Here is a 26,569-nt window from a genome sequence, read left to right as displayed (position 1 = left end):
AATGGATTGCCAAAGAAAAATTCTAGAATAAGGAGGATATCGTTTTGGAATCGCCGGGGCTGGAGGACTGCAAGGGATACAATTGACACTTTTCTATCGACATCTGATACGGACATATTCGGTCTATGCAAAACTTTTTTCGATGAGTTTTCAATTGAAACTGTTCATGTTGATGGTTTTCAATTGTTTCATGTTGGGAGGAGTATGCAAAAGAAAGGTGGTCTTGGTGTTTTAATTAAAAGTTGTATACTAGCCCGTGCAAGACTAGATTTTTTGAAAATGAATATTGAAATGTTAATTGAATCTTGTGTTGTTGAATGTTTTTTTCCAAATAATGAGAAGATTCTAATTGCAGTTATTTACTGTAGTCCGTCAGCTAGTCAGATAGAATTTAGGAATTGTTTTGAAAAATTGTTGGATAAATTAGCTAGTCTTAATACTTCTTAACTAGTTATGGGAGATTTTAATATTGACTTATGAACCTTGTTTCTGCTAATCAGAACAGACTTGATAGTAACACTTTGAGGTTTTTAGAATGTCCGCTATCTCATGGATTATATCCTGTATGTGTTGTACCATCCAGAATCACTGATACGTCATATTCACTAATTGATAATATTTTTTCACCTAAAAGTGCTGTTAGTATATATATCTTTCCTGATGATTCGTCTGATCACTGCATACTTATGGCTGATTTTTCGCTATATTTCCCATATAATGAAAAGAAGTCAACAAAGCGAAGAGACTTTGGGGAAAAAAATTTGTTAAAATTAAAAGAAGCACTGGGTGACGTAGGGTGGAGTTCAGTTATTGATGAAATGAATCCAGATCTATCCTTAGATAATTTTTATAATATATCGATTGAAAAGCTTGATAAATTTTGCCAGTATAGAAATCTGAAAAGAAAGAGGCAAACACCAAGAAAACCATGAATAAATGCATCGCTTTTGCGGTCTATTAATAAAAAAAATCGTTTATATAAAATTAAAATGAAGTATCCCACTGAAATAAATATAATACGTTTTAAAAACTATAAGAATCTGTTAGTAAGGATTCTTAGAGAAAATAAAAGAGTGTATTACGAAAATTCATTTAAAAATTCTGATTCTCCTCGAAAAACTTGGAATTTAATTAAGGATAAAATTGGGAAAAATAAAAAGTTATCACATCCTGAGGTTTTAATTAATATAAATGGTGTAGAAGCTAGAGAACCGCAAGATGTTGCTAATATGTTTAGTGATTATTTTGCTGGTGTTGGTCAAGAGATTTTGAAACATCAACATCTCAGGTCGAGATGTTGATGTTTTTTTCTATATCTTTGCGCTGTCCCAGCCTTACGAGCTCTGCTCTCTGTTGGGGCATAATACAGTTTTTGTGTTTTTTAAGTTGAATAAAGAAAAAGTTGAAGTTGAAAGTTCCTATTTTTAACAGGGACAAGTCCGGATTTATTATTCCTTCTCAATTTATTACTATACTATTACAATGTTATGCTATTATACCGTCTTACTACATTTCTCTAGTCCTGGTTATATTGAATATGGACTGTCGAAGGATCCTGCAACTTTTTTTTTAACTCCAGAGACTACAATTGGATAGTGGATAATGTATAAAGTCCTCCAATTTATGAAAAGTGTTATCGTAAGCAAAAGGGTGCAAAGGTTTCTTGAAATTGTCCGCTGTGTTATTTGTCATACATTAGGGAAAGTCTGAATCCCAGAAAACTACTCTGAGTAGTCTTAGTTTTACCAGGTATATTATTGAATACTTATTGAAACTGAAACTTTTGAGGAATGCACGGAGAATATGATCTCTTCGGAAACTGATTTCCGATTTCTAACTGATTCGCTGTCCCAGATTTTTTGCTCGATAGCTTATTGTTTTGTGACAAGGAATACCACGAATTGTAAATATGTTGCGTAACTAATAATAAAAAAAGAAAAAAAAAATATAGAACGGCTAATGAAACACAAGGCCAATTTAGTTAGAATAGGGAGTTTTTTAAAGTGCTGAAAGTGTCTTCGCCGTATTTACATTTTTGTACTATATAGGGCTTATAATGCCGAAACTTTCAGGTTAATTGGAGACAAATGAAAAGTCTTCCTTAAAGTTGTGACGTTTTAAGCTCGTTTGTGTGGTCAGAAATGTCAATGTACCGGTTTTAAGAAGAAAAAACTATATAGCCGACTTTGAGGCCAGACTCAGCAATCAGGCATGCGGTAGGCTTTCATTTATTGATTTTCATTGTAGGCTGTAACCTCTAAATGAATCAGCTTTATTTTCTACTCTTTTCACGAGAAAATGGAGGGCTCCCCGAGAAATACATATAACGTACAAGGGCCCCAATGACTTGCAATCAACAATTGCGTAGTTTATAGCATCTTTGGTTGTTTGTACTGGGTTTTGCGCCACAGTTTCTTTGTGTCAAAGATTGTAACAGCGTTGTCCTTCTAAAGTAATATTTCCTTCTTCTTCACTTTCATTTTTGACTCCTTCTGATTTGCGCTTTCGCTTTTCTTCTAACAGTACAATACTTTGTTCTTCACATAGATAACTTTGAATAACGTTTATATTTTTGTTCTTCACTTCATTTTTGACACGCTCTGCTACTCGCTTTCTCGCTATTGTTTGTAATTCTTGCTGCCACTCATCTTCGAACAAGATGTTTCTGTTTTCTTTACTTTTGTTTTTGACTCTTTGTAAGTGTTTCTGACGCAAGTATTCTAACTGTATATGTCTTCATTTTTGTTAATCATTGCTTCAGACATTTTTTCCAATTCCCTACCTTTTCTGCTTGGATTGGCCTTAATGCTCTAGGATGCTCATTTTATCCTCCATGCATTATGAAACTGCTTAAAACACATTTCTTATATAGGCTAATTATGCTTGGTATTTTATACCTAGATATGTTCCTTTTCTAATGTTGCATGCATCGTAAGTGTAAAATCGATACGTTAACTATTGGAGGGGGGAAGAATGTGTGGCAAAAATGATTTAATTTATTATCTTGAAATGTGCTCATAATTATGAAGTCAATCATACGATTTTTCTTCTCAGTCGCATGTTTATTGTGTAATTTTGCCTGCATCATAGACACTACAAACGACACAACCACTTTTGAGGCAAATATGACTTGTGTATTCTCATGAAATGTAGTAAAACATATTATATACATAGATATATATATATATATATATATATATATATATATATATATATATATATATATATATATATATATATATATATATATATGTCAATAAATTCATTTCATATAAGATGCACTTACAGTTACCAAATTAAACCGTCCTAGCTGAATTGCTAGGACGCTAGACTTTTGCATCCTTTGTCCTTAAGGACGAAGATTCGAATTTTGACATATATATATATATATATATATATATATATATATATATATATATATATATATATATATATATATATATATATATATATATATATATATATATATATATATATATATATATATATATATATATATATATATATATATATATATATATATATATATATATATATATATATATATATATATATATATATTTATTATGAAACGGGGGTAAGTGGTGCGACTCTGTAAGCACACCCAGAGTCAACCCAGCTCTAAATAGGTAATTGGAGCAATCTTGGGAAGGTAAACAGGAGGGATGTGACTAAGCCAGGAATATCAGGCCCCAGCCCCCATGGCACTTTCTGAAGTGCATTGCACTGCACTGGCTGAAGGGTCATGAAACGGAGACCAGCACTGCCAGGTTAAAGTCCAGTGTCGTATTCTTTACACATATACACACACACACACTCATATATATATATATATATATATATATATATATATATATATATATATATATATATATATATATATATAAATTTGAAATAAAAATTGACATACTTGACGATATATTTTGAAGTTAAGCCATGCCAAGGTCAAAAGTGGCCCAATATACATCACGATAAAATACATCCATGTTATGTATACCGAAACATACACAGGGTGTTGTCGAAGTTCTGTTTCCACCATCTAGAATTAAAAAGGAATGTATTAGCCACCTACTATTTCCAAGCCACGGACGTACGCAGAGATTCTACCAAACAGCTCAATATTTGGGGGAAGGAGAGGTGGGCGGTTTCCCACCATATTTATGTTGACTGTAAGAACATTTAGTTTTGTGGTACGTTTTTGAGCCTCAAGAGGGAAGATAAGTACTCAGTCTGCTTAAACCAGTTAAGGGATGTGGTGTCCAAAGAAATGTAAAAAAAAAAAATTTATCAGACAAAGGACTAGCCTATAGTGCCTATCGGAGTAAATTATAGGTAAGTTAATGGTAAAACTGTAGGAACGTCATTTCAATTTTTAGCCAATAATATTTAGAATAGAATAGAATATGATTTATTGGCTAAAATAGCACACAAGCTAGCATAAGCACGTCAGAACAATTATAATTACAATGATAAAATAAATGTTAAGGGATAAACATAGTTACAAAGTTAAATCAATTATTAAAATGCGAAACAAAATGGGGAACGAAAGAGTTTTTGTACCTCATTGTCAACATTTGGGGACACAAGTCAAGTTGAGTATTTGGAGCTCTACGAGCATTAAGTCTTGTATTGGGAAGGATTGGGGGGTTTTCTTTGAAGGGGGGAAGAAGAACGTCGATGATAGTCAGAACTAAGGCACTTGTGCCCGAAGTTCATGGTAAGGAAGTGATGTCGTGATTCCAATGTAGTGAGTTCAAGTCTAGCCAAACCTTCATCATAAGTAGTATAGGACGTCCCCAGTATAATTTTTATAGCTCTTTTTTGAATGCTTTCAATTTTAGAACATTGGGATTTGGTCAGTCCAGGGTGCCAGACAGGGCAAGCATATTCAAGACAAGGTCTTATATAAGAACAATAAATTATTTTAAGGTTCTGGATTGATATGGAGAACCGTTTAAGAAGGGAGAAAGATCTAAGGAGAAAACCACCTGTTTTAAATAAGTGAAAAGAGTGAGATTTCCATTTAAGGTCATTGTCCAAGTGCACACCAAGTAGCTTAACCATGTTTAAATTTGGGATGCAAAGGTAATTATTGATTGGGGGTATATTTTTTAAAAAGGAGAATAGCATTAAACTGCTTTTCGGTATGCTCAGACTGAGTTTAACATTGGCAAGATCATTCTTTAAGTTGTTACTGAGTGAGTCAAGTTTAACGCCCAAAGTGTTTGAGGTTTGACAAAGGTTAAGTAATGTCAAATCATCCGCGAATTTAAAAGTGTTGTCAAAGTTTGGTAAAACATTGTTAAAAACAATTAAGAATGCTAAAGGACCCAATTTAGTCCCTTGGGGTGCTCCACAGGAAATCGAGGTAAAACCTGATGAATCTCCGTTAGGGAGGACTACACATTGCTCACGACCAGATAAAAAACTAGCTACTATACGTAAAACAAAATCTCTGACACATAAAGCCCTTGTATTATCAATAACTGTCTGATGATCCAAGTTGTCAAAGGCTTTACTAATATCAGCAAAAACAGCCTCAACGTAGGAACTACTTAACTCAAGATGTTTGAAAACAGTGTCAAGTACATAACATAAACAATGGGTGGTGCTATGATTCGGCCTAAAGCCAAACTGATTTGGGTTAATTTTATCTTGAATATCATCAAAGAGGAAATTGTAAATAAAACTTTCAAAAATTTTAGAGAAAATAGAGGTTTTTGATATTGGTCCTAAGTCAGAGGGGGCTTTTGGGGTCTTATTGTTCAGTATAGGTGATATAATAGCTCGTTTAAAACACACTGGAAAAATACCATCTACAAAACATTGGTTAAAAATTGCAGTTAGGGGTACACTTAAATAATGGGCATATTTCACAATCAATTTGGTAGGGATATCACCTGGGTAAACTGACTTATTTGTATCAAGATTTTCGAGTTTAAGCTGGGTCTGATGTATTCCAATCAAATTTCTAATTTACGAAACTAACAAAGCGTCGCTTTCGCTATGCTCGGTGAAAAGTTCTGCCCTTTTGGCAAAAAGCTATAGAATTCGAGTATTAGAGACTCTGCTCTGCCTGAATGATTCTATCGAGCTTTTGTTCTAATTTATTAATTAATTTATTCTTATTCCATTTCTCTAGAAGAGGTTATACGTTTCTTTTAGTCTGATGAGAAAACTGACTACAGTACAAAGGTACTAATAAAGGTAGATAAAAACTACAGTACTAAAAACGAACTTTCTAAAACAAAACGGTTTAAAAAACAATAAAACAAATGCTATTTTTTTATGCTAATTCGAATAATGCCAAATCAACTAGCTTTAGAACTACCTATCAAAAGGCATTAGCATAAGAAAATCCACATAATTTTAGAAAAAAGAAGGAACAGGGAGAACCCATAAAAACAGGTTAATCTTAGAAAAATTACACAGTAACTTCTAACGCGTCGATAAGCCTATATTACCAAAAGCCCTTTAAGTTTTTATTTGTGATTAGATAAAAACAACGAGTTTTTTTTACCGAAAGTAAAGAGCAATATTAATTCTTAGAACGAACAGAAAGTACTACGTATACAAAGGGGATTGCACCCACTTCAAGACCTCACTCTTTACGCTTAAGCTTTTTAGTAGCTTTAAAAAAGCCACTTATTGTTCTAATTAAACGACCCTTGTGTTTCAAGAGTCGTTGTTTAAGAATTAGGACAAAATTCAAGCTTTAGCTTAAATAGTGAGGTGCTGAGGAGGGGGAATCCTCTTCGTATACATAATAATTTCTGTTCGTCTTAACTTTTAATGTTGCTCCTTACTTTCAGCTGAAAAAACTTGTTTTTTCAAATTTAATTCCTGATCGTTTTCAAATAATATCCGCGAATCTGGTCCCACCTCCACGAAAAAATCCCACTATCCACGGATGAATCCTCTAGACAATTCATTCCCAGTGAAAATTTTCCCCTGACAATTACTTTTAACAATTCCACGCGTAAAATTGAGACGGAAAAGAGAAAGCAAGACACATAAAAATAATTTTGTTGAGGAATTCTGGAAAAACCATCTCCAAACTGCACTGAATCAATCAGCCCCCGCTGGCATGATATTAACATGAACACTTCCAAGAGATCACCTAAAATTGTAGTTCTTAATCTTGTCTTAATGAGCTTCAGTTTGCTGACGGACCTTTTGCAACTGACTTGAGAAAACAAAACCGTCGGCAGATATTCGTAGGCCAGAAAAACTGAAGCAAAAGCTGATGAGCAAAGATTGAGCCTCAATAGCATCCATCAAGCGCAAAATATGAAATTGTTGCACGAACTGCAGAAACTTGAATCTTGCACATCAGGTCCCCCACATTCAGTTCCAAGTTCAAGTCTATCCTCATATTCTGCACCAGGTCTATCCCAATTACTTTAACTACTCGTGCTAATAATTTTTTCGTAAATTGAGGCATAGCTTTTCTCCCGGCATGCACTTTTTCATGCATGGCTCATCTGTTTCTTAAGAAAGATCGCCAGACTCTACGTGCGGCTTATTTCAGATATTGCAAATTCCTCCTCCGGCTTCCTAGATGGAACCCAAACAGAAAAGTCATTGCTTGATTTGGTTTAATAGACGTGCCTTCTCGGATTCGGTCTTCCAGTAACGATTTATGTAAAAAGACTATCAACTTTATTCATGTTTACAACCCTCTGCAGCCTTTTTCCATATTGATATGTTAATTAGTTCATGTTGTCATATTTAGTTCGAATTTTTTTCTTTGCTGTTTATCGTTTTGTTTTTGTTTATTTGTAATATACCGTACTTCGTGTTTTTTTACACTTTTACGGGCAACAAAGCTCATTCATTCATTCATTGTATCCGATCCACCCTACCACTTGAAAAAACACTAGGCTTGTCTCCGATGGAAGTGCTCAGATTTAAATATTCTGTCCCCTTCGCCTAATACCGTTCCAGATGATTTTGTAAATTTTTCACAAAATAATTTAATACTCGAGTATGGTCACATTAAATTTGTCAGAATAGATTTCTAAGAATTCAATACAGTTTCTCCAAAATAATTTAAGTTCCGTGAACTATCCATAGGGTATGGATTGCGAAGGGCAATATGGATTGCGTAGCCTAGTTCTCTATCTCAAGAACTTATCAGAAAAAATACTTTATCTAAATATTTTAAATTCTAGGTTAATGTTGGACGAATAGATATTTCATTCGCAAGAGTAAATCAGTGCCCTACAATATGAAAAAAAGAAAATTACATAGAAAATATTAGTAACAAAACGTGGACTCAACGAGTTTCTGGCATCCACTCTGCATGAACCCCTATCATTGCTCCTCCGTGCTCCAAGTAGAGCGTGGCATAAGGAGACATACACGAATTTTTAAAATGAGGTTCTTAATAAAAAAAAGAAATTAAGATGTTGTCAGCAAAATGTTGGTGCAAGGTACTTGGCATAACTTCAAAATTTGATTATTCTTGAAAGAATAAAGAACCTAGCTATCTTATTAAAACACTTATTTTATTAAATAGGCAATGAATGATTCAGAGAAGCTGCACTTCACTAAAACCCAAGTACTCAGATTGACTTCAGTAGTTTTTTAGTGATTCGTACTTTGTACTTCACAACACTGAATGTATGTACTTGGATGAGTATTGAGCTTTTACTTACCATGCCTGGGATGCATCGATTTCCGTCTTCATGCAAAACAGTTGAATGTATGACTTCCATTGGACGTGGAATATTATATATGATTGCAAAGACGGTAACAATGAAAACACACAGCTTTGCCTTTTCTGGTGACCACCAGTACCTAGATCTTAAGGGATAACAAACAGCAATGTATCTGAAAATAAGAATGTTGAATTAATTATTTTCATAACAGCATCATCCACGACTTTAAAAAACAGTGCAATAAAATCAACTTTTAGCCTCACGAGGCTAAACTTAGACTTATTTCCTGCCATGTCAGTTGGCACATAAGGAGACAACGTTCCCTCTTCACGCTGACCTCTGATGAGCTTGTGGCCACAGATGAAGCCCGATGTACCCACCAGTATAGCCTTTCTCTCTAGGCATCGGGCAAGTGGCAATTTTTGCCGTCCACCACTTCTAATTCCGGAGGGGGGAGACCTAACACTAAACGTCACGAGGGAGACCGTCTTCACCCATATGGCTCCAATACCGCCACCTATTACTTCGAACTCTCTCAACTAGCAATGATTCCTTAGTTTTTTCACGCATGAAGATGTCGGAAATGTTATCAGAACAATGGATGCGCAAAATGAGCTGGAGGCAATTTTTTTTTAACCTCGTATACGTTTTCCTAGCTGAATTGCCAATGCCCATGTCTCACATTCGCACATTAGTACAGAAAAGGCATTGCTATTTAACAGTTTGGGTTTAAGATTTAGACAGTAATAACTAATATATATTCTGAAGCAAATCTATTGGATCCTGTAAATGTATTTAACAAAACTCCCCTTGCTTGATTATTTTATTTTTTTATTATGCTTTATTTTATATGATATTTATTATATTATAAAGTATGTTATATTATATATATATATATATATATATATATATACTTTTTATTATGCATTGTATTATATTATACGCTAATCCAAGTGTATACTATTCTCTGTTGTAATTTCCTTGTAAAAGTTCAGTTTTATGGCTTCTTGCTCGTCTTTTGACTACACTTTGAATAAAATGGTTTTATGTTGATTTCATTTTCAGTTTTTGTCCCCTTCGGCTCCTAAATGAATTGTTACTACATACTGTGTTATTAATTCCAGCTGAAGATATGATCGAAAGAAATGCAAAGGTACTGGTGCAACTTGATAAAAGCTATTCTCTAGAAAATCTCCAAAAAGGCTAGGCAAATGTTTTTCGTGGAGGGCGTACTACGTTTACAAGGCTGTAACATTTGAGAAGTGCCTGAGTTATCAAACACCTTTGGTCCTCAGTTTTCTAGATTATGAGCAAGCAATCAATTCTGTTGATAAAGGAGCTTTAGCAAAGGTTTCTTCCTTTTATGGTATACCAGACACTTACATTAAAGTGATTAGTGCTACGTATGAGAATAGCATTGCTGAGGTTAAGGTAGAAAACAAGGTCAGCAGCTGGTTTCGTATTAAATCAGGAGTAGGGTTGTGTTATATAGCCCTTCTTATGGATCATTTTGATGGATTCTGTCTTAAGAAGTGCAGGAAAGGCAATGGGTGACCGCGGAATCGAATGGAGAGGAAAAAAATCACCTGTACTTAGATTATTCGGACGATTTAACCATCCTAGATGAAAGTGTGAGAAAAATGAATGAACTTTTTGAAGTTTTGAATGTACAGGGTTCTAGAACAGGTTTGAAAATAAATGTTAAGAGGACTAAGTCACTTGGGCTAGTTATAAGTGAAGATGAAAAGGTGATGTTGGGCAACGACATCATTTATCAGGTGAACAGCTTCACTGACATTGGTAGTAAGATAGTAAGTAAGATTGGTAGGAAGACGGTGAGAGCAGTGAAGATAATAAAAGTAGTATAGCTAAGACTCAGGGTGTTTTTTTCACAGTTAAAAAAAGTTTGGAAGATTAGGAAAATATGTGTGCAAACTAAAATTAAAATATTGGAAGCTACAGTGATGACAGTTCTATGGCTCTGAAGCATGGGTGCTCCAAAATGCAGATGCAGATGTGCTAGATGTTTTCCAGAGAAATTGCCTACGGATCTCTGGGTACCCGGCTGACTGACCGTATTTCAAACAGTAGGCTATGAAAAGTACTATTCACTTCCGCTTTCTAAAGCTATAATGATAAAAAGGTTGAGATGGGTAGGGCATGCTCCGGAGATGAGAAATGGTAGATTGCCGAAAATTGTTCTTTTCGGTGAACCGTCTAGGGCTAAACGGAAAGCAGATCGTCTGCGGCTTGGGGGAGGGGGGCAAGATGTCATAAAGAAAAATTTGAAGGAAATTGGAAAGAGGGAGCCTCTGAATAGATTGGGATTTAGGAGGAGCATATGTAGCTGTGTTGGACTCAGATGGCTTGTTGCTGCGGTGAGTTGTTAGTTAGTTAGTTAGATATGTTCAATGTGTTTTAACTCCTGCAATAACGCTGTGTTTTCTAAAGACATGATGGAAGAACAATCTTGAAGTTTTTTTAGGATTGTTACGTAACAGAGGTATGACGTCTACTGCCTCTGATTTCCCATTTTTAACTGAATCGTCATTATAAATCTCTAGGCAAATTGCGAGGTGCGACAGTATAATATTATATCATCAGAGATTTTAGTATATCTAGAAGGTGACACTCTGTTTTATTTGAGCTTATTAGCTGTATCTAAATTCGTGGTGGGTGTGTCTTCTATTAAGGGTAAGGGTCTCTAGATTCCCTAGATAGGACACCCTGTGTAGGGTCTAAGGTCTGGAAACATAGCCTACTAGGAAGACATTTTTATCAGGTCCTGGAATCAATATTCACTTTCTGCTGGAGTTTTCCGAGAACACTCTGGAGTTGTGTTCCAGCAACTTCTGGAGTTACGTTCCAGCAACTTCCAGGACTGATCTATAATATGTGTGAAAGGGTAATTTTAATATTCCATAGGGCGATCTGTTCAATGCATTTTAGTGCCTTGAACAACGCAGTGTTATCTGCTGACATAATTGAAGAAAAATTTGAAAGGCTTGTTGGGATGGTTACGTAATTGAGGCATGACGTCTATTGCCTCTGATTTACCATTTTTAACAGATTCGTCACTATAAATCTGTAGGTACATTGCAAAGTGCTATGGTCTAATAGTATAATATTAGAGTTTTTAGCAAATCTAGAAGTTGACATCCATTTTTCAGGGAGGGGGGGGCTCGGGGAGTGTGCTTCAGGTATACCTCTATGGGAAAAATCTTTCTTTGGGAAGGGTATTTTTAAGGAGTGAATATTCCAGAGTAAATTTTACACTGACGGTCTTGACAGAATTGCTATACGGAATTCATTTTAATTGTCTTACGTTCTCTTTGCCAAATTTTCTATGTGGAGATGCTCCGGGGGAATCTTCCAGGGGCTTTTTTCCGCGTGTTTTATTTTCTGGGAAATAAATTCCATAGAAAGGGGTATTTCAGGAGTGATCGAAAAACCAATAAGAAATTAAAGTCCTATTAAAATGAAAGAATGCCAGGGAGGATTTTCCAGGGTGAATCGTCCGCAAGCGATTTTACAAGGAGGGGGATTGTCAGCGAGGATGGAACTATCTAGAGGAAATTTGACGGAGGGAGGTGTACTTTACGTTGGACGAAATTTCCACGGAAGATTTTTCCCTGAGGGGGAGGGGTATACTTCATAGAGAGTGAAACAGATTTACCGCCATTAACCGAAAAATGAACAGAAATTATTCCTTATATGAAGGGTTGTCCCCCCCTCAATACCTCATTCTTTACGCTAAAGTTTCACTGTTTACTAAATTTGGAACACAGGGGCCGTTTAATTAGAATAGGAAATGTTTTTAAAACTTCTAACCGATGTATCGTAAAGAACAAGGTATTGAGGAGGGGACAACACTCCTCATTACCTCATTTTTCGCCATAAATCTTCTGAAATTAATTTGCTTGTTCTTTTTGAATTTTTTATGTACGGTCAGTCAAACTCGAACCTGCATTAGTCGAAAAACGTTCCAAAAAAAATAAATTTTAAAAAATAAGCTTTTTTAACTGAAAGTAAGGAGCGACATTAAAACTTAAAACGAACAAAAATTATTCCGTATATGAAAGGGGTTGTCCGCACCTCAAGGCTTTGTTCTTCACGCTAAGGTTCTTATTGTTTTAAAAAGTAGAGTTGAAAGAGTCTAACCTTAGAGAAAAGAGCGAGGAATTGGAAAGGGGACAGTCCCTTTCATATACAGAATAATATCTGTTCGTTTTAAGTTTTAATGTCGCCAAGTTTTTTTTTTTTAGTTAAAATTTTGTTTTTATTTAATTAGATTCTAAGCCCATTCAAACTAATTATATATCGTAAAGTTTATTCGTCCCCCCATTTTTCCCACTGGAGAAAAATGAAGATTTTAAGAAAAATGATTTTAATATTATGATCACACTATTTCTACTATTTATATATTTATGTACTTACTATTTACTATTTCTATATTTTAAGATTAAGATTATATAAGATTAAAATGATTATAAGATTAATATTAAAGATAAGATTAAGATTTTAAGATTATACTCAACTTCGCAGCAATTTTTGAAGACGCAGCTACATGTCCCAAATGCTATATGTGTGGCAGCCCCCCTCATGTACAGGAAAACATTGGTTTGTTTAAAATTGTTATGCCGCTTTTTTGATTCACTGAATAAATATCTTTTCCGTTTAATTACACTTCAAATCGGGCATTTTGCATATTTGAGAACTGTTTTTACTATTTCTTTTGTGCTTAGGAGTTGCTATTCATATCCTTGACGATCCTTGACGTAGAGAATTTTCAATTGCTCCTTTCCCCCTTCAAGTTGCAAAATAAAAAAGTCATGTCCTAAAAAAGGTCATCACCCAAATGCCACATTGGAAATATAAAATTTTTATGGCTCATGATCCATGGTAGAAAAAAATGTGAGGATCTGGCGTTTGAACAGAAGATTTTTTTTAACGATGCTAGGGCTAATCCCCCCCAATCATCCTTGTAGAAAATTTCCTCCACAGAATATCCACTACGTGGAAATTTTCAAACAGTAGAACCAATCAGTTGTTTGCCCTTTTTTACTGTCTTAATATTGGATGGAGAAAAATCAGGTTAAGTCAACAACGGGTATAAACACTGGGGTTATTTGGCATTCCTTTCTGAAGCATGCTTAGGAAATAATGTGATTAGCACATGAAAATACGCCACAAAATAAACCAATTGAATTTAACCACACTTTTTTACGCAGATTAACTAAAAAAAAATCTTTCCAAAAAATAATTATTCCAAAGAAAAGTAAAGAACCCATATTAAACCCCTTATTAAGTAAAAAAAGAATCATATAATCTACCAAGTGTAAAACCACCGCAAATCAGCAGCGATAAATAAATGAAACCCAAACAAACAGAAATAACACTAAACAACCGAGTCAAACTCAAAATGAGCATTAATTAACATGAGTAGGGCTCAAAACCCCTATGCCTTCCCAAGGCCAGAACATTAAAAAAATGAACCCATAAAGAAGCAAAATACAATATTGTTCCAAATTTACCCTCTGGTTTACTGTATGTTTGGGTCTTATCCTCATAATGTAGTATAGACTTCTTTATTCTAGTCTTTGTTAAGCATCAATTAGTAAAGTTAGAAAAACCCTAGAAGTATTCGTTGTCTTTAGTGTGTCAATTAACTTAAGTGATTAGTTTTGTCGGTTAATTTATGCCAGCTATGAAAATTAAAATGTTCAGTAAAATACTATTTATATTTTAAACAAATATACCTGTTTTGCTTGCGCCTTCCCGTTGAAAACTCAAAAGCCATTCTAAGCCTTCCTTCTAAGGTTAAAATATATTTAGGTAAACTAGGCCAGAATTTTTCATTTCGAGCTTGAAACTAAAGAACGGAAAACTTGGAAAAAACATTTCGATACAAAGTCAACAACATTCTGTCGTGTGATCTTTGGACTATTTTGAACGAAATGACTGTCTCAATTTTTTTTTAGATACGGGGTGTGGGGGGATAGCTGCTCTTTGATTACCTTTAGTCTTAAAAAGGGGACTACAAAATCTGATTACCAATCCAATGTGTCCCCTCCAAAGTATATACGACCACCATTTCTTAGAAAGAAAAAAAACTATATACCCGCAAAGCATAACTTAAAACCCTTGCTCTGCTGTGGGGGCGTGGGTGTCTTCCTCACAAAAATAATTTCCAGATCTGAAACAACGATGAACTAAATTGCCATTTCTAAATTTTGGATTACACATCTTTTTGGGGAAATGATGGGCTTAGAGGGGGCTGCTCAAAAATCCCTTTTTACTCTTAAAAAGGACACTAGAAATTCTGATTACCAATCGAATAAGCCATTTTTTAAGTTTTTACGACCGCACTTTTTTATAAGAACCTTACTCGTCCCCACGGTATAACTTACAACCCTTGCTCAAGGGCTGTGGGGTTTTGTCATCGTTAAAGACATAATTTCCGAACTTTCAAGCTACGTTGAACAAAATTAATATCTAAAAATTTAGATTTTTTGAGGAAATTATAGGAGTAGGAGGGTGGTTGGATCCCTTCAATCACTTTCTACTATTAGAAAGGGCATTCGCCCTTTAAATTTCCAATTGAGTGAGCACTTTTCGAAGTCTCTACGACAAATACTTTGATTTGAAGTGCCCTGGTCTAAAACCAATAAATAATTAAATAATACATTGTGCCAACAACACTCTTTACTTAGGCAGCACTATTGCGCTACCTCTGATCTAAGGGACCCTAATCCCTCTCTTTTATTTTTTACAACAGTTAAAGCTATTGAAAAGCTGTCGTTCCATTTCTAGAGTCACAGCTACTTTTATGTATGTTGAAGAACTTTCAGTACTAAGCCCTATGGACTAACATAATTACAATCAGGCGTCTTACCTTCTGCATTTTTATTGGAGAGAAGGGGGCAAGAGGGGTCTACAGCCAGAGAGTCAAGGGGCATGAGCTACTTCCCTTGAAACTACCCCTTTATCCCCCTACCCCCACCCAAAAAAAACGACGTCACTGATTGCAATATATAATATTGAAGAACAGGACATATTAAAAGAGAGAGGGGTTGGTTTCCAAAATTGATTTATGTGACAAGTAAAGAAAATAATAGCGAAAGAAATCAGGTGAATGTAGTAAATACAAATTAACACATAGAAACAAAAATAATAGTGTAAATCCTACACCGCTTTTCCATGACTGTTTTGACTGGCTTTGAGGCCGTTTTCACAATGTATATGCATCTAATAAGGCCTATAATAAATACGACTAAGGAGTTTAATTGTAAGAAAAAGCAGTTTGACTAAGCAATTCATTGTTTTAACTCGCTTAATATTTCATACAAACGAACCTATCAGCTTTTTGCGTTCCTTTTCAAACAGTTCGTGGCAACGAACTGTAGTAAGGAGCGGCCCGGCTCAATAGTAACCAAAATCCTAAAAAAACGGAATTTTGATACCAATAGCTACACCAAAAGAATCGCATTTTAATGCTGATTTTAAATATATAGATTTCATCAAGTTTAGTCTTACCCATCAAAAGTTACGAGCCTGAGAAAATTTGCCTTATTTTAGAAAATTGGGGGAAAGCCCCCTGAAAGTCATGGAATCCTAACGAAAATCAGACCATCAGATTCAGTGTATCAAAGAACCCAATTGTAGAAGTTTCAATCTCCTATCTACAAAAATGTGGAATTTTGTATTTTTTGCCAGAAGGCAGATCACGGATGCGTGTTTATTGTTTGTTTGCTTTTTCCCCAGGGGTGATTGTCTCGACCCAGTGGTACTAGAATGTTGCGAGAGGGCTCATTCTAACGGAAATGAAAAGTTCTTATAACCTGTTTAAGTGACCAAAAAAATTTGGAGGGCACCCTCCCACGCTAATTATTTTCCCAAAGTCAACGGATCAAAATTCTGAGATAGCCATTTTCTTCAGCGTTGAATAAATCTTAGAACTATGTCTTTGGGGACCACTTACTCTCCCACAGTCCCCGTGGGAGGGGCTACAAGTTACAAACTTTGACCAGTGCTTACATATAGTAATGGTTATTGGGAAGTGTACAGACGTTTTAAGGAGTACTTTTTGGTTGGGGGGAGGGTTTGAGAAGAGGGGTATATGTTGGGGGTACTTTCCATCGAGGAATTTCTCATGGGGGAAGAAAGTTTCTATGAAGGGAGCGCAGGATTTTCTAGCATTATTAAAAAAAAAACAATAAAAAAATAAATATGAAAAAGTTTTTTCAACTGGAAGTAAGGAGCAGCATTAAAACATAAAATGAACAGAAATTATTACACAGACCTCACCTCCTCCTAATACTTCGCTCTTTACGCTAAAGTATTTTTAGTAATTTCAACTATTTATTCTATGACTTTTGTGATTCAGGGGTCATTGTTAATGAATTGGGACAAAATTTAAGCTTTAGTCTAAAGAACGAGGTACTGACGAGGGGGTGACCCCCCTTATAATTGTAATAAAAACATGAGAATACAAAAGTTCGTTACGTAAGCTAATTTATAAGTTACGTATATCTTTTACTTATAAAAACATTCGTAAAAAATTAAAAACTCTATTTGCCTTTTTAAGTAACCAAAAAATAGGAGGGCAACTATGCTTCCTCCCCCACTCCTTTTTTCCTCAAAATCATTCGATCAAGACCATGAGAAAGCCATTTAGCAAAAAAAATGCAAATTTCGTTTCAATTATTTCTCTGCGAAGAGCCAAAATCAAAACATGCATTGATTCAAAAACGTTCAGAAATTAAATATAAAAAGAAACAAGTTGTTTTAACTGAAAGTAAGGAGCGACATTAAAACTTAAAACGAACAGAAGTTACTTCGTATATGAAAGTCAGTCAAACCTGACTTTCAGACTTCGACTTTAGAGTCAAACCTAGACTTTCCTATCTAACGTTAAGAAATATCATGGTAGTCAGACAAGTACGCAGGAATTTTTTTTTTTCGGGTGGGCCCAAAACTTTCGAAATAGCAGATATAAAGAAGCACTTTTTTTATTTTGTAATGCAAAAAGCACGTATATCGGAAAATACAAATTAACTGTAATCTGTAGTATTGTAGTGGTGGATGGGGGGAAGAAGACTGAAGCCTCAAAAGTGCGTTTTAGGCTCAGGTTATGTTTATGGCGATTTAGAACCAGTGATTAATCTATTATATCCCAATGACGGAGAAACTTTAGGGTTAATAGTCCAATATGGGCGCTGTGGGGGTAGTTCTTCTATTGCAAAAACGTAGATTTTAGCAAAAAATGATAGTTTCCAAAATTGATCCATTAAAAGCTGTACTTTATCCTGAAAAGGGGGGATAAACGCCCTAATATCAAGGATGATTCTATTTTGCTGTGGAAGGCAAACTCTCTTTATAAAAAAAATAATAAGAGTACAATTGCTAATTACTTCAAAGAGGGTAAAAAGTTAGACAGAAAATGGGTTAATAATTGAGCAATGACTTGACCGGATAATTGCATGCTGTAAAATCCCCCAAAAAAGGCTTCACACATGTATCTAGATTCTTAATAAATGTACTACTTTTGCCAGAAATCCCAAAAAAACATAGGGAAATTTCACAAAATTTCGGGGGGGGGTAGGACCGAAGGCTCCCCCCCTGCGTACGTGCCAGATGGCAGTATATATGTCACAAAATAAGCCAGAAAATAGAGCACTCTTTCAACACAGAAGTATGTGACATTGATTTCTCTTTTTTTTTTCTTTTTTTATCATGCACTTAAGAATGAAATGGTTCGAAATTCTATTTACCTTTCTAGCGTCACAGCTACTGTTAAATATGTTGAACAGGTTTGAGCGGTAAGTCCTATGAAGTAACTCCATGGGATCATGTAATATATTAAAGGGCAGGGTAGTCTTATTACAGCAAATGCGCACAGGGTCGGAAGAAAAATTATAAACAGCGTTGCTAGAAGAACGATCGTGTCAGCTACAGCTAGACCTATGGAAAAATTTCTATTTAGTTTTTGTAATTACCATACTATCCAGAAACAAGAAATTTTTATCCAAAAAGTGGTTTCTATAATCTATGCAATCATGTCTCAACCAAATGCTACTAGTACATTTTACGAAATACTGATCTAAGAAATTAGTCTATTCTAAAAGCTTTTTCGTTCCTTTAATCTTGACATCTATAAGAATTTTCATTTTTTTTTTATTGATATTTTGAAACTTAAAAGCCAAATTGCCCAAAATAGATATCGTAGGCTACTAAGTAAATCACAAATGACATCCAATGTATTTGGAGGTATTGAGAGAGAAAGGGGGAGGGGTAGTGGAGTGTAGTCCGACCCTGATTTACCTTAGCCTTTGATTTTAGACCCTGATTCGCATTGTGATTTTGTTTTGGTAGCGAAGTTGATTTTTTGACAAATAAAGAGCAAGCCAATAGAAATCAATTCCCTGAGGTCGTTCAGCGTAGTTAAAGGGTCATTATGCGTTGAGGATGATAACCACACCACAGCCCTCAGGGCAAGGGTTATAAGTTACGCCCTTGGGGCATATAAAGTTTTTATATAGAAGATGGCTGTATATCCTTCAGAGGGGTCTCATTTTAAGGGCAATTAGAAGTTTTAGTGCCCTTTTTAAGATTCAAAGTGATCATAGGGCCGCTACCCCCAAGAGTTGTCTTTTCCTGAAATGCAGACAACAGAAATTTTGAGATAGCCATTTTATTCAAAATAGTCCGAAGATATCATAACAAGGCTTTTGGGAATGTTAAAACCACCAGAGTCTGGGGGCAAGGGTTGTAAGTCATGTCCCGGGGCATTTGAGGTTTTCTTATGGAAGGGATGGTTGTATAAACATTAGAGGTGACTCATTTGTTTAAAATTTGAAGTTCTAGTTCCCCTTTAAGAGTCAAAAGTGATGGAAGTCAACCAGACCCACACCTCTAATTACCACTCTTTCATGGAACGCATCTGAAATTTTGGAATTTTGGAACGATTGAAATTTTGGAATATCCATTCTAAAACAAGATAGTTCAAATAACATATAACAATGCCTCAAGGTTTACACGAACCCCAGGAATTATTACGTATATGAGAAGGATTTCCCCCTCCTCAACTCCTAATTCTTCACCCCAAAGTTTTTCGGCACTTTAAAAGCTACGCATTGTTCTAATTAAACGATTCTTGTGTTTCAGGAGTCATTATTAAAGAAGTGGGAGAAAATTTAGACTTTAGCGTAAAGAGCGAGGTGTTGAGAAGGACGCAACCCCCTCATACACGTAATAATTTCTATTTATTTTAAGTTTTAATGTCGCTCCTTACTTTCAGCTGAACAACTTTTTTTTATTTAATTTATTATTGTCTTTTAAATAGAGTCAGGATATTTGGCTCCATCTCCACGGAAAAATCCCCCTCCCCACGGAAATATGCTCTGAACAACTTATTTCTGGTTTAATTCCCTGTGTTTAATACTAAAGAAAAGTAATAATACGCCTAGCAAGACCCAGCAGAGGGTAACCATAATTCAGACCAACCATCTCTATACCCAAAATTCCTTCCATCATCCAGTTCTCATTCAGTAGTCAATGAGTGAGCTTGTTTGACTTCATTTAACCTGACGCATCGAATGCTATGTAATGTTTTTGACTCTGTGAATACTCGTGATAGCTCGACATAACTTTAATTGATAATTGAATAAGGAGTTTCCTGCATCCTGTATTTTTGGCCAGCATTTTCTGTTTAAGAAAGTTATTTATTTGGGTGTCAGACGTACCCTTTCAACGCATATATACATGGCACGCTGGGAACTAGCGTGGGGAAATATAGTTCATATAGAGGTAGGCGAATAGTCTTATTTTGATAAAACAAAAAAACACAAGTTTTTTTTTTAAATGAAAGTAAGGAGCGACATTAAAAATTGAAACGAACAGAAATTACTCCGTATTTGAAAGGGGCTTTTCCTCCTCAACGACCCGCTCTTTACGCTAAAGTTTGACTCTTTTTCTTAACTCTACATTTTAAAACAGTAAAAAAAGCTTTAGCGTAACTTCACGACGCATACAGCTCAATCCTTATAATTTCGTCAGTCGAAAACATGACGTCAGTCGACACAAAAACATGACGTCACTCGACAGACACACACACACACACACAGACAACTTATTTTTATATATATAGATATGAGGGGGCTTACCCCTCGTCGATACCTCGCTCTTTACATTAAAGATTAAATTCTATCCCAATTCCTTAAGAATGACCCCTGAATCACAAAGGCCGTAGAATAAATAGTTGAAATTACTAAAAATACTTTAGTGTAAAGAGCGAGGTATTACGAGAAGGTAAACCCCTCATATGCGTAATAATTTCTGTTCGATTTAAGCTTTAATGCTGCTTCTCACTTTCAGTAGAAAAAAAACTTTTCATATTTATTTTTTCATTGTTTCTTTAAATAATACTAGAAAATCCTGCACCTCCTCCATTGAAAGTCTCTTCCCCCATGAGAAGTTCCTCCATGGAAAGATCCTCCCCGGTAACCTCCCCCACAAACCAAAAAAATCCCCCTGAAAACGTCGGTTCACTTCCCAGTAACCATTACTATATGTAAACACACGTCAAAGTTTGTAACTTGCAGCCCCTCCCACGGGGACTGCGGGGGAGTAAGTCGTTCCCAAAGACATAATTACTGGTTTTTTTTACTATGGTGAATAAAATGGCTATCTCAGAATTTTGATCCGGTGACTTTGGGGAAAAAATGAGCGTGGGAGGGGGCCTAGGTGCCCTCCAATTTTTTTGGTCACTTAAAAAGGGTACTATAACTTTTAATTTCCGTTAGAATGAGCCCTTTCGCGACATTCTAGGACCACTGAGTCGATACAATCACCCCTGGGGGAAAAAAAACAAATAAACACGCATCCGTGATTTGTCTTCTGGAAAAAAAAAAAAAAAATTTCTCAGGCTCGCAACTTTTGATGGGTAAAACTAATCTGGATAAAACTTATATATTTAAAATCAGCATTAAAATGCCATTCTTTTGATATAACTATTGGTATCAAAATTTGATTTTTTAGAGTTTCGGTTACTATTGAGCCTGGTCGCTCCTTACTACAGTTTGTTACCACGAACTGTTTGATAATATGGGAAAGAAAGGCAGCGGTAAACGTAACCGAAATGAAACGGAATTATCGGACCCTGTGATGATTTCGACAAATAATTCTGATGGTAGCGTTCTCACTGATTGTCAGAGAATAAATGCTGAAAATATTATTAAAATATTGGAAATGGTGCAGTCCATAAATACAAACATTGAGGCACTCCAACATAATGTCTTGGAGATAAAATCTGATATATGTGCAGTGACCAATCTGTTACATCGATAGTAAATAATAATAATGTGCTTGAAAGTGAACTTGCAACAGTTAAATCTGAACTTCTGATTTTAAAGAATATTGTGGAGGGCCAATCGGAGATAATTAATAAATGTATTGACGAAATGAATTCAGTAGTATGCCAATCTAATTAGTGTTTTCAAGTAGATTATTTTTGTTTTTCAATTTGTTTTTCTTTTCTGTGTCTGTTTGTTATTTTTATTGAAACCATGTACCGAGGTTCCCACTCCTTGCGCTAAAGTTTTTTATTGTTTTAAATAGTAGAGTTGCGAGAAAGAATCAAACTTTAGCGCAAGGAGCGGGGCGTCGAGGAGGAAAAACCCCTTTCATATACGGAGTAATTTCTGTTCGTTTTAAGTTTTAATGTCGCTCCTTACTTTCATTTCAAAAAACTTGTTTTTTTTTTTAATTTCTGAAAGTTTTTGAATTAATGCATGTCTAATTTTGGCTCTCCGTACATAAATTATTAAAATGAAATTTGCATATTAATTCTTTTTTTGGCTAAATGGCTTTCTCTTAGTTTTGATCAGACGATTTTGAGAAATAAGGGGTGGGGAAGGAGGCCTAGTTGCCCTCCAATTTTTCGGTTACTTAAAAAGGCAACTAGATCTTTTAATTTTTAACGAACGATTTTATTAGTAAAAAAAATACGTAACTTAAGAATTAACTTACGTAACAAACTTTTATATTCTTATATTTTTGATTATATATATGAGGGGGTTGGTCCCTTCGTTAATACCTCGCTCTTCACACTAAATCTTGTTTTGTCCCAATTCTTTAAGAATGACCCCTGAATCAGAAAGGCCGTAGAATAAATAGTTGAAATTACTTAAAAAAATTTTAGCATAAAGAGCGAAGTATTTATCTCCTCCTAAATACCTCGCTCTTTATGCTAAAGTATTTTTAGAACCCCTCATATGCGTAATAATCTCTGTTTGTTTTAAGTTTTAATGCTTCTCGTTACTTTCAATTGAAAAAACTTTTTCATGTTTATATTTTCATTGTTTTTTTTTATAGTAATGCTAGAAACTCCTGTACCCTTTTCATTGAATTTCTCTTCCCCCATGAAATATTCCTCCAAGGAAAGATCCTCCCATATAGCCCCCTCCCCTGAACCCCACACCCAAACCAAAAAAATCCCCCTGATAACGTCGGTACACTTCCCAGTAACCATTACTGTATGTAAACATTGGCCAAAGTTTGTAACTTGTAGCCCCTCCCCGAGGGACTGTGGGGGGTAAGTCATCCCCAAAGACATAGTTCTTATGGTTTTCGACTATGCGGAAAAAAATGGCTATCTCAAAATTTTGATCCGTTGACTTTGGGAAAAAATGAGCGTGGGAGGGGGCCTAGGGGCCCTCCAATTTTTTGGTCACTTAAAAAGGGCACTAGAACTTTTCATTTCCGTTAGAATGAGCCCTCTTGCATCACTCTAGGACCATTTGGTCGATATGATGACCCCTGGGAAAAAAAAAAAAACAACAAAAAAACAAATAAACACGCACCCATGATTTGTCTTCTGGCAAAAAATACGAAATACCACATTTTTGTAGATTGGACCTTGAAATTTTTTCTATAGAGTTCTCTGATACGCTGAATGCGATGGTGCGATTTTCGTTAAGATCCTATGACGTTTAGGGGGTTTTACCCCCTATTTTCCAAAATAAGGCAAATTTTCTCAGGCTCGTAACTTTTGATGACAAAGACTAAATTTGATTAAACTTATATATTTAAAATCAGCATAAAAATACGATTCTTTTGATATATCTTTTAGCATCGAAATTCCGTTTTTTAGAGTTTCGTTTACTATTGAGCCGGGTCGCTCCTTACTACAGTTCGTTACCACGAACTGTTTGATACCAGGATATAAATTCTACAATAGGAATCGACAGTTTAGGCAACATGGAGGAAAAGGTGCATATATTCGAAGCGATATTGAGGTTTTGGTAAGAAATGACTTAGTAGTATACCAGGAAATGGTTTTTGAACCATTTATTCTTTAGCTTAGGCTGAAACCTCAAGATGCATTTGTTATTATGTTGTATAGGCCGCCATCTGGCTCCATACCAATCTTTATGGATCTTTTGATAAGCAGCTGGAGAAACTAGCAACTAATTCACATCCATTTACGATGCTAGGGGATTTTAATATTGACCTAAATGAGCTTGATGCGAGTGTTTCTATGGATTTATTGCAGCTTTGTATGTCCTATGGTTTGTTTTCAACTATAAATATATGCACACGAGTAACCAGCTCATCATCAAAGCTAATTGACAATATTTTTTCAAATTTGTTTTTTTCAGCTCCAAGAGTTATTATTACAGATGTATCCAATCATTTTGGGATTTCAACAAGATTTGATCTCTGTATTCCCCAAAAGCCAGCACCAATAATTCCTAAGAGTCCAATGCATGTGTTTAGCCAGAGTAACCTTTAAAAATTTAAGCAGGCAATTGCGGAAGTTGATTGGAATAATTTAATAGACCTTACGGATGATATAAATACGAGTTTTCAAAGATTTTACGATAAACTAATTTTGTTAGTGACAAAAACATGACTAACGGTTCGTTCACCATCAAGGAAAAATAATCCTAAGAAACCATGGATGTCGCCTAGCTTGTTGCGCTGTATTAATAAAAGAGATAAACTTTATATGAATTCTATAAATAATGGAAATGATCCGATTTGATTAAGAATTTATAAAAATTATAGGAATGCCCTGAATAAATTACTGACAAATGTAAAAAAAGAATATTTCGTAAATAAATTCACTGAGACTTGTGGTAACCCTGCAAAAACATGGAAAATAATTAAAAGTGTGATATCAACAGAGAACTCTATTATTCCCGATTAAGTAGTAATGCAGAATGACCTACCAACGAAGAAACCCGAAGAGATATGTAATGCTGTTTCCAAACATTTTACTAATATTGGCGTAGATTTATCTTCCCGTATAGTATCTTCTGATGATGATCCTCCCGTGGAGTTTTTTATGAAGACTGCAATTGATATTTCTATGTAAATGAGACTTTTCTCTCGTGATGAAGTAGAGAAAATTGTCTTTGGGATGAAAAATACATCGGCAGGTAGTGATTCACTCAATCTTCTGGTGTTAAAAATAGCGTTTTCTTATGTTGCTGATATTCTTACTTCCCTCATTAATTTGTGCTTGAAACGGGGAACGTTTACTGATTGCTTGAAAATTGCCCCTGTTTTTAAAGGCGGTAATAAGAATGATCTTGGAAATTATCGGCCTATCTTAGTCTTACCTGTTATTTCTCGTGTGCTAGGAAAGTGTATTAACGCTGGAGTTTATGATCATTTGGAACTGCATAATCTGTTAAATCCAATTCAATTTGGCTTCAGGAAGGGGAGAACCACAGACATGGCATTATCATATATAACTTCAGTAATCAATGGGGCTCTTGACAGTAAGCTTAGAGTAGCGGGTCTGTTTCTTGATTTGGTTAAGGCATTTGACACTGTTGACCACCAATTAATACTTCGAAAATGTGAATTTTATAGACTAAGGGGGGCTATTTTAGCTTTGCTTTGTGACTATCTCCAAAACAGATAGCATTATGTTCACATTAATAGATTTTTTTCAAGTAAGAGTCTTGTTAAATTTGGTATCCCCCAGGGTTCTATGTTAGGTCCTACTTTTTTTTTTATTTTTATTAATGATCTGCCAAATGCTGTTGCAGCTACTTCTAGAATAGGGGATATAGTGGATCCCGCACTTTCGGGAACCAGGATCACTACACCCTTATTTGCTGATGATGCGACATTGATGTGTGTTGCTTCAACTGAACAACAACTTACCTCAACAATTAATGTAGCAATGACTATGACATGTCTTTGGTTGAAGATAAACCAGCTTGACCTAAATATAAATAAGTCAAATTTTGTTATCTTTTCACGGTCCCCAGATTATTATCCTTGGATTACGGAAATAGCTACACCGAAGCGAATTGTTAAGCGGTCAAATTCCGTTAAGTACCTTGGGATTATTATTGACGAAATTTTATCATTTAAGTGCCATGTAAAAGCTATAAGTAGAATATTATCGCGGAATTTAGGGATTATCCGTAAGCTAAAACATTTATTTCCTTCAAATGTTATACGGTTATTATATTTTTATCTGATTCATCCGTATATTTGGTATTGCTCGTTTGTATGGCTTGGGACATTCCCCTCTATACTTCGCCCAATCCGCGTACTGCAGAATAATGCCATTAGATCACTTTGTGGAATAGGGAACCGGGATTCGGTCAGGTTAATGTACAGTATGATAATTATAATGCCTGCAGCCGGATTGCGTGATTTTTATACACTGGTTTTTATGGCACTTGGTATTAACCAAGTGACATATAGCAATCGCCAATTCTGTCGGTCTGTCTGTCTGTCGGCCTGTCTGTCGGTCCCGGTTTTGCTACTTTAGGCACTTCCAGGTAAGCTAGGACGATGACATTTGGCAAGCGTATCGGGGACCGGACCAGATTAAATTAGAAATAGTCATTTTCCCGATTTGAACATCTGGAGGGGTAGTG

At 35.3% G+C, this 26,569-nt stretch overlaps 2 protein-coding genes across 3 annotated transcripts in view; one reads left to right on the top strand and one right to left on the bottom strand.

Moving 5' to 3' along the window:
- The window catches only part of LOC136031461 (FMRFamide receptor-like), a 68,051-nt gene that overhangs the window by 21,569 nt on the left and 19,913 nt on the right, over positions 1-26,569 (bottom strand). The window contains exons 3-5 of one of the 2 annotated variants that reach the window (XM_065711076.1): positions 18,437-18,626; positions 8,661-8,835; positions 3,911-4,039 (exon numbers count right to left, since the gene is read on the bottom strand). In XM_065711076.1, the coding sequence (XP_065567148.1) occupies positions 3,911-4,039; positions 8,661-8,835; positions 18,437-18,626 (494 nt within the window). The remainder of the gene's footprint in view (positions 1-3,910; positions 4,040-8,660; positions 8,836-18,436; positions 18,627-26,569) is intronic. The other variant, XM_065711077.1, reaches the window with a different exon arrangement.
- Positions 20,412-26,569, top strand: part of LOC136031460 (prolyl endopeptidase-like) — a gene marked incomplete in the record, with an annotated part of 140,705 nt that continues 134,547 nt past the window's right edge. The window contains 1 exon segment of the mRNA XM_065711075.1: positions 20,412-20,471. Coding sequence (XP_065567147.1) covers positions 20,427-20,471 — 45 coding nt within the window.

Source organism: Artemia franciscana, chromosome 9, assembly GCF_032884065.1.
Source record: "Artemia franciscana chromosome 9, ASM3288406v1, whole genome shotgun sequence".
Taxonomy (NCBI): domain Eukaryota; kingdom Metazoa; phylum Arthropoda; class Branchiopoda; order Anostraca; family Artemiidae; genus Artemia; species Artemia franciscana.
Note: the sequence above shows the minus strand (reverse complement) of the source record. Positions and strands in the feature narration are given on the sequence as shown.